Source organism: Cryptotermes secundus, unplaced genomic scaffold (genome assembly GCF_002891405.2).
Source record: "Cryptotermes secundus unplaced genomic scaffold, Csec_1.0 scaffold79, whole genome shotgun sequence".
NCBI lineage: Eukaryota > Metazoa > Arthropoda > Insecta > Blattodea > Kalotermitidae > Cryptotermes > Cryptotermes secundus.
Window position 1 is genome coordinate 1,821,496 of NW_019741974.1, and position 9,122 is coordinate 1,830,617.

At 41.8% G+C, this 9,122-nt stretch overlaps 1 protein-coding gene and 1 long non-coding RNA gene across 5 annotated transcripts in view; one reads left to right on the forward strand and one right to left on the reverse strand.

Annotated features, from left to right (window-relative positions):
* LOC111872820 overlaps positions 1–3,644 on the forward strand; it is a 33,007-nt gene extending 29,363 nt beyond the window's left edge. The window contains exon 3 of the long non-coding RNA XR_002844298.2: positions 3,202–3,644. This is a non-coding gene — a long non-coding RNA (uncharacterized LOC111872820). The remainder of the gene's footprint in view (positions 1–3,201) is intronic.
* LOC111872818 ((11Z)-hexadec-11-enoyl-CoA conjugase) overlaps positions 1–9,122 on the reverse strand; it is a 92,767-nt gene that overhangs the window by 15,349 nt on the left and 68,296 nt on the right. For all 4 annotated transcript variants that reach the window (XM_023867007.2, XM_023867009.2, XM_023867010.2 and 1 more), the window contains exon 2: positions 2,904–3,151. In XM_023867007.2, coding sequence (XP_023722775.1) covers positions 2,904–3,138 — 235 coding nt within the window. In that variant the 5' untranslated portion in view covers positions 3,139–3,151. The remainder of the gene's footprint in view (positions 1–2,903; positions 3,152–9,122) is intronic.

A 9,122-nucleotide genomic window follows, 5' to 3' on the forward strand; every position in this document is an offset into this window, starting at 1 on the left:
ACCTGCCCCGGGTGATTATGATGGAGAATTTGGTAGAATAAAGATTGGCATGGGAAACCGAAGTACTCGGAGAAAACCTGCCCCAGCGCCACTTTGTCCACCACAAATCCCACTTGACCACACCCGGGATCGAACACGGGCCGCCGCGTTGAGAAGCCAGCGACTAACCGCTTGAGTTATGACGCGGCAAAGTTTGTGTAGTTGTACAGTTGTACAGTTGTGCTCTACATTCCTGAGCGTTCCTGAGCCATGCGTTCATCTATCGCCTACAGCCTCTGTCTGTCAGTAACGCTATGCTGTAAGTTAATTTGAATGTTTGAGTAGTATTTATGTTATGTGGGGTTCTGTTTGATGAGTATGCGGGTTTCATTAATATGGCACGGTGGCATAAAGTTGACATAGTGAAATATGTGTCCATAAAGATTGATTTATGTAGTAGATGACGTGCTGATATAGCGTAATTATGGCCTTGAAGGTAGAGATCTGCATATACAAGTCATAAAAGGACACGTAATTCATTCGCAGATTGGAGAGTGTGATAGAGAGATGCAGAGATCTAGAGTTCGAGACCAGTCCGAGATTCAGACAAATGCAGTTGTATTTAGGTACATGGTTTCCATAAATTCCTGAAAGTTACTAAAAGCTGGTACAGCCTTTTTTTTTTTTTTTGCTCATCTATATGTGAGAAATAACCGTCTCTGTAGTCTAGTGGTCAGCGTTCCTGGCTAAAGATGAAGAGGTCCGGGTTCGAATTCCCGGCGCTACCAGATTTTCTGAGAAGTAGTGGGTCTCGAACGGGGTCCACTCAGCCTCGTGAGGATAACTGAGGAGCTACTTAAATGTGAAAAGTCGCGGCTCCGGTCTAGAAAAGGGAGAATAACGGTCACGGTGATTCGTTGCGCTGGAAACGCGATACCCTCTATCCGCTAAAGCTGGCACTAACTTCGCCGAGAAGCGACGGTCGCTCGGTCGGTATAGTTCACTTTCGGATTACAGGCCACGGAGTTTGTGTTTTGTTTGTTTTGTATGTGAGAAAATGAAAAAAAAAACCATTAGTTTAAATTTAAATTTCGATGCGTTTTGACTCATGCAGAATATCGCGGTTATCTGAGCGTCTTGCGTCATACAGAGATTCGAGTACTTTCTCTTGTTTTCTTCATGTATCATGTTTTTCATGTAATGAGCTGCGCGCATGGAAATATAGCGGAACCAGGTCCCGTGACAGCAGTGACCAGTTGTGACCACTACTAGCGGGCTGTCAGGGTACTGCTCAAACAGGTACCGCGTCACGCATCTACTGAAATGTGTGAATGCCCGTTATGTTGGAAAACATCTGGTTTAACGGGCCAGCAGTTCATTTTGTACAAAATATTAGCGTAATTGTCACACCTGTTAGACGATCTTGTAAGAAGATTTCATTGGTCTGCAGGATCCAATGAAGTGTTCACTAGCCATACCACTCCCCATATTTGCAGAGGAACTATCTTCGCAATTACATTTTACCGCTTCTCCATGCCCCGAGGTTCAGGCTCTTGAAGTCACAGGATGTGGATTTAGTCCTTTGTTGTGTGTTTTCAAAACGGGACATGGAGACGGGCATATACAGCACTAACAAGTGAACTGCGCATTCTTGCAGGACTGTTGATCTAGCGACAGCGCTCTAGTCTTCCGTTTGGGAGGTTTTCAGTTCGAATCTAGGCCGGAGAGCCATTGTGTTTTTCTTAGTTTCTACAAGCCGGAAGGTCGCTAATTCGATTCCCGATTAGCATTTTTGATTTTTCAATTGTACTAATCCTTCCAGCCGCACTATGGCCCTTAAGTCGACTCAGCCTCCAACAGAAATGAGAAGCAGAAATCTTTCTGGGGCTTAAAGGACGGCCGGCGCGTAAGGCTCACAAACTCACCGCCATGTGTGAGCCGATTATCTAGAAAATGTTGTAAACTCGATGTCTCACAACCCTGTGGGCCTTCACGGCCTTCATTTTTTTTCTTGGCACTACAGCCCCAGTGGGCCTAGGCCTACCTCCATGAACTTCTCCGTTCACTTCGGTTTTTCTAGATCTTACACATTCGGTAGGACTCCTTGGGCGGGTAATCAGCTCGTCGCAAGGCCTCTACCTGTACACAAACACAGAAAAATGCACACATAAACTAAAGATCCATGCCCTGAGTAGGATTCGAACCCACGATCCCGGTTTCCAAATGAGCGAAGACAGTACATGCCTTCACGGCCTTCTACCTTATATATTACTAACTAACTAACCAATCCTCCACATTCAGTCGCACTGCATGTTCAGTAGACAGCGACGCAGCCGTAAATAAGCCACTGCCGATTAATATCACCGGCTTGACATCCCTCTTTAGGAAGTTGCCGCCTGCCTATTCGCGTTGCTATTGAAAAAAAATATATATAGCAAAAGATGCTCATCCACAGAGCCTGAATTTAAAACGAAATTTTCACTGTTAATTCAACAACGAAGAGCTAGAGCAATAAGAATGAGCAAACTTCAATTTCGACATACGTGTATACATGCCTGCTTGCGCATGCGTATGAAAAGTGCAGGAAACACCCATAGCTCCACAATCGTTAATAATTTAACCCATATACTTAGGGCATTTCTGACCCCAGAAATAAGATCCTAAAATGCTGCTATACAGTCACGGGGCACCCTTGTTCTCATATATCTCACGCATTCCCTTATGAGGCTTCACGTACCCCATTTCAGAACAACTGTTTCGCGTTGTCCCCAAGCTGCAACCGTCAGAGAAGATGGGAACAAATGGCACAGCCGGAAGTACTTTATACAACACACACACACACAACAATGTCCATACATAAATACGGTACACACGTGCAGACATATAAAATATAGCTAAAATAGAGGTAAAATTAAAGTATTCACCCCATACAGTTGTGATTCCTTTGATTTTGGTGAATGCCAGATAAAATCCGTAGATCGCTGCCAAATGCACATAAAGGAATAAGATGACATTTTTCCACACGATCAGGCTCCAGAATTTGCTGTTGCTAGACTCTGCGGTCTCATTAATTGCATATTTCTGGTCTGTCCCTTTTCGAATATATGATGTTGGATCTCGTAGGCTTTGGGTCTCTGTTGTAACGATTGTGGTACCCATGACATTCAGTATCCTGTCAACAATCAAACATGTTATCATTCAAATGTATTACGTTGGTTTCAGCTTTCAGGCCTTACAGATGAAAGGAGCAACTTCGTTAAAATCGAACTTTTTTCAGCATATACAAGTCTCTACTCCGCCAAGTACTGGCTCCTAACCATCTCCTTCATGTAGAGTGACTGATTTAACAGCCACTAATTCGACATGTCGCTCACATAGAGGGATTCTTTTGGTTCTTAGAAGAAAGTGCAACTGCTTTCTACGCACGACTAAATTACCGTTATTTGTAACAGGTGCCATGTGCTGTCTTGTATTTAGGAATCTAATTTTTTAATGATGTTTACGTATGCTCCCCCCTTCGAAAGATTTAAGAAAGTTTCATGACAATTGTGCAAGCATGAGCGGAAATTCATGAAGATTATAGACCTATCTTGGGCCGTTTCAATGCCAGATGTGTCAGATATTATTTTTAACTTTTAGTTACTTTAAAATTATGTATGTAAACGATGGGGCACGGATTCAAGTCCCGATGAGGACATTGGATTTTTTTCAATTGACCTAATCCTTCTAGTTGCACTATGGCCCTGGGGTTGACTCAGCCTCTAACAGAAATGAGTACCAGGAATATTCTTGGGGTAAAGGGCAGCCGGCGCGTAGGGCTGACAACCTTGCCGCCATCTATGAGCCGATTGTCTAGAAAATGTGGGAACCTCAACATTTCACAACCCTGTGGGCCTCCACGGCTTGTTACAAGGGTAACTTTACTTTACTTTGTATGTAAAAGGTAACAAAGGTAAAGTTGTCCCTGTGCTTAAGTAATTAAGCACTACACCATGAAGGCATATGCTGTACTGGATATAGAGACCCACACTTTATTGACCTCAACACTAGCTGGAGGTGTGTGGTCAGCTTCATGCCCCGGTACACATTGGATAGGATGTTGGGTCCGGATGACGTGGAGAAGAGAAATTTCTTGACCCTATCGGGACGCGAACTCCGACCCCTCACTCGAAAATTGTGTATATAGATATTTTAATTCAAATCTCTCTGCAGCATTACAAACTTCAAGGAGAAGTTCGTCTCTTCAGAGAAGATTTGAATAGAGAGCTTAAGAGTTAAGGTCAGGGGCCACTCCATCGCTCAGACTGAAGTATGAGGACACACACGGGATGATTTTCCAATACAGACAGAATTATTTCATTAACTGAAATTTGAGTTCCTAGTGGCGATGAAGGGAACAATTTTGTTAGATTTATTATAATTTTCAGAATTGTAGTTATGAGTCGCATTACTAAATATAACTTTAGTTTATTCTTTGTAACTCTCGATTAATATATTTGTTACAATCCACTTTCCCTGTAGATTATATACTCCAATCTGTTTTGTATAGGCTTAAGTTTTGGGAAGGACCTGCATGTACTTCATTTCCTGTATATTTTTGTATTAGAGCAAATTTCCTAATTATACAATTTAGTGATGGTTATTTGTGTACAGTTTGTCCTAGCGTAGGTTCCAACTATCTCAGAATTATTGGAAATTAAAGCATCAAGGTAGGAAAATTGAAGAGAACTGCATAATAAAGAGCTTGTACTCTTCTTCAAGTATAATTAGAATGATGAAGTCAAGGAGGATGAGGTGGGCAGGGCATGTAGCACGAATGGGGGATACGAGGAGTGCATAAAGGATATTGGTGGGAAAGTCAGGAGGGAAGAGACCACTGGGAAGACCAAGGCGTAGGTGGGTGGACAATATTAAAATGGATATATGAGACAAACTCCGTCTTAAGTGCAACAATTTAATTGTAGTAATTGTAGCAATGTAATTGCACACGTATTAAAGATAGGCAGCGGCACACGCACAGAGAGCCTACACAGAACAATACCTGAACAGCGATAAAACAAGAAGTGGCCGCTGCAGCACTATAGACATAGGGCGAGTACCCCGAGAAATTTTAATTTTTAAAATTTGGAAAAAGAAAAAGAATTTAAAGATATTTTAATTTGAATTGAAGTTTTAAAAAGTGCCAATTTTGGAAAACAAATTGACGCGTGTAGGTTAACAAAGATTTTATACATACATACAATTGAAAAGCCTTGTGATTTTAAATTTTAAACTACGAGCAGTGTAGCAGCTACGTAAGAATACACACCTGATGATGGCCATTTAGCACCGAAACATGTAGTGTGGAGGAAGGGAAGAAGAAGGAACTACAATTAAATTGTTGCACTTAAGACGGAGTTCGTCTCATATATTGTGTGAATGTAACAGGATGCTTAAATATAATATTAAAATGGATCTTAGAGAGATAGGATGGGATGATATGCATTAGATTGATCTGGTTCAGGATAGGGACCAGTGGAGGGTTCTTGTGAACACGGTAATTAACATTCGGGTTCAATAAAATTGTGGGAAATTCTTGAGTAGCTGCAGAATTGGCGACTCATCAAGAAAGGCTCAGCTCCATGAGTAAGTAAGTAAGGTACGGAAATTAGTAGTTCAAGACTGTAATACGTCTTGCAGTTAAGATGAAATTCATAAACAAATAATGAAAATCTCTCAGTTGGTATAACAATTATCAGAAGAGGGTAAATGTGCAAGGAACGCGATGATACTGTAAATCGTCATGAAAAATAAACAGGGCATGGCTCGCCCTCAGGTTGCAATTGCAGAAATTTGTCTCCAGACTTGCTAATATACTAACTAAGAAGTCGCGGAGAACCGAAAAGAATGGGTTTCTACCATGAAAATTCGTTTGGATCTAGTGATTCCTAGCCATAAAAATTCATCGTATTAATCGTTTGAATTTTATGTAGGTAGAGGAATCCTTTGGCCGGTCACGGTAGCCGAGCGGTCTAAGGCATGCACTGTCTTCGCTCGCTCGGAAGCCGGGATCGTGGGTTCGAATCCCACTCAAGGCATGGATGTTTGTGTGTGTGTTTTCTGTGTTTGTCTACAGGTAGAGACCTTGCGACGAGCTGATCACTCGCCCAAGGAGTCCTACCGTCTGTGTAAGATCTAGAAAAACCGAAGTGAACGGAAGTTCATGGAGGTAAGCCTAGGCAGACTGGGGCTGTAGTGCCAAGGGGGGGAGGGGGGGTAATGCTTTGGGACGACCTAAGCGGTAGGAAATGAACATGCGAATTTGAATTGGAATGGAAGGAATTTGCACAGACCTGGTTCACTGAAAACGGTGCATGTAACGGGACTACTGGAGAAGGTAGGCACTGAAACAGTGGACAAATATGCTCTTTTATATGGACATGGAAGTGGGGTGTTTTGTATGGGAGTGAATCTGTGTCCTTCACTGCAGAAGTACGTACGCTTAGGCCGTGACAAAGTGTACTGAGGGGAGTAGTTGGACCTCACAGGAGGCTCGGGGAAACTGTATGAGGAGTTTAACAACTTGTACTTGTGGCTTATTATTAGGATTAAACCAAGGAGTTTGGAATTGGTGCGACATGTGACATGCACAAGAGAGCACAAGGTATACGAGTACACCGTACACGCGGTAGCGTTGTTGGTCGAGGCACTATGCTACAAGCCGGAAGGTAGCTGGTATAATTCCCGATGTCGTCATTAGATTTTTCAATTGCCCTAACACTTCCAGCCGCACTATGGTCCTGGGGTCGACTCATCCTTTAACAGAAATGAGTACCACGAATCTTCCTGCGGGTAAAGGGTTGCTGGCGCGTAAGGCTGACAACCTCACCGCCATCTGTGGGTAGATTTTCTAGAATACGTGAGAGCCTTGATGTCTCACAACCCTCTGGGTCTCCAGTATCTTATAACTGTGAAACCGAGGCATAGACAGAAGGAAAATATTACAAAGGATGGAATGGAAGACCGTGAACTGGGTTTGTCGGGCTTAGGATCTGGACAATTAGCTAGATGTTGTGAACACGCCGTAGTAACGTAAAGATTTATCTTCATATCGAGCGAAACAAGTAAGAACGTTATCCACATCACCGAGCAAACTTGCGAAGACTTCAGTAATACTTGACAGAAGAGTGAGAACCGTGTTGCCAGTTGTTCACATTAAGAATCGATTGTTGCTTCCATATGGTTGAATATGTTCTGAAATGATGTGGCCACTGGCAGCGTGTCTCTTATTTCCGAGCAGTAAAAGTACATGATTACCACTGAATGGCTCATTTTTAAATTCAGGCAAATATATTAGGAACCTTTCGGCTTATCACCAGGCCCACGGTTCTGCTGCTTGTCTATCGTCTTTTCCTATTAATGGAAAGACAGGTATAGTTTCTTGAGGAAGTGAATTTTTAGTTTTACCAATTTAAAGGAAATGGTTTGTCATAATTCTTATCAAAAATATTTAGAGTGGTGAATAAATTTTGTTTCCGTAACTCACCAGTTAGTGGCACATAGACCAACTACCAATGAAATGCCGCGCCATAGCTGAAGCGGTTAGTCTCTGGCTTCCCACCACGGCGGCCCGGGTTCGATCCCGGGTCTGGTCTAGTGGGATTTATGGTGTACAAAGTGACGCTGGGGCGGGTTTTCTCCGAGTACTTCGGTTTCACCTGCCAATCTTCATTCCACCAAATTCTTCATCATCGTAATCACCCGGGGCATGTACAATAAGCCAATCAGTGGCCACCGTGTTGAGTGGACCCAACTGGATTCCACCCTCCACTAAGCGAATTTAAGAAAACTAATTATTAACTCCATATAGCAGAGTTCTTGAGAAAATGATAGTTGCTCTGCTGCCCTTTAATCAAACGTTGGGCTCTGCTTGAATTAGAACAGTACTTAATAGTAATAATTACCCACAAACACCATAGAGCAAATATCGAATAATACGTACAAGGAAATTTGGACCACGTTTACGTTTTTCTGACCCGAAACTAGAACAATTAGTAAATTATTTAAGAATACTGAAGTTGGTATCTCATTTATAACCAGGAACAATATCAAGCGCTTATTGAGAATACATGAACATACAAATGATAATGTTAACTTAAGTGGAGTTTACCAATTACAGTGTTCAAGATGTCCACAGAAATGTGTACGACAAACTGGGAGTACATTCAAAATTAGATTTAAAGAACACATAAGAGACATAAAGAACGGTGGACAAAATTCCAAATTCGCCCAGCACATAGTAGACACTATCCACAAATATCGAACAGTAGATCAAGCTATGGACATTTTGTTCATCGGAAAGAAGAGACGAATGTTGGATACTCATGAAAGATATCATATATATGAAATCAGCAAGCAAAACATCCAGTTGAACGACAATTTTAACGAAATATTTAATCCAATATTCGACACAATAATTGCAACCTACCAAATTTAAACACTACCTTACCCCCATCCTACATCCACCACACCACACCCCAACCTCACCCCCCCTCACCCACACAGCATTCCATAACAACATACGTCCCAATCAGTTGTACTCTATCTCTCCGTCAGATCGGACATTTACAGAACCGAGTCGCCCGTCAAATAGTAAGTAAGCTGCATAACCGTAATAACTCAATCATACCATACACAGTCACTAAGCAATTCAATAATAGTTACCAGTGGTATATTAGTTCCCGGTATCAAATATTAAATAATAACATACAACATAACAAGGGGCCCCCAAACCCCACATCAGCCATTGTGTATATAATACTGTATGTCCGTATAAACATTGCATATATCACGATTACAACTGCCAACTTCCAAATACCATCACATATACAACTTTTAATTATACTTTTGACTAAGTGACTGGTTATTTAATACTTCAACATTTATTGTAATTTATATGTTATATGGAATAAACTAGTGAAATGCTACATTTGGAGCATAGCTCTGTATGGGGCTGAAACATGGACACTTAGGGCAGTAGATCAGAAACATCTGGAAAGTTTCGAAATGTGGTGTTGGAGAAGGATGGAGAAGATCAGTTGGACCGATTATGTGAGAAATGAAGAAGTGTTAATTAGAGTCAGTGAGCAGAGGAATATCCTACA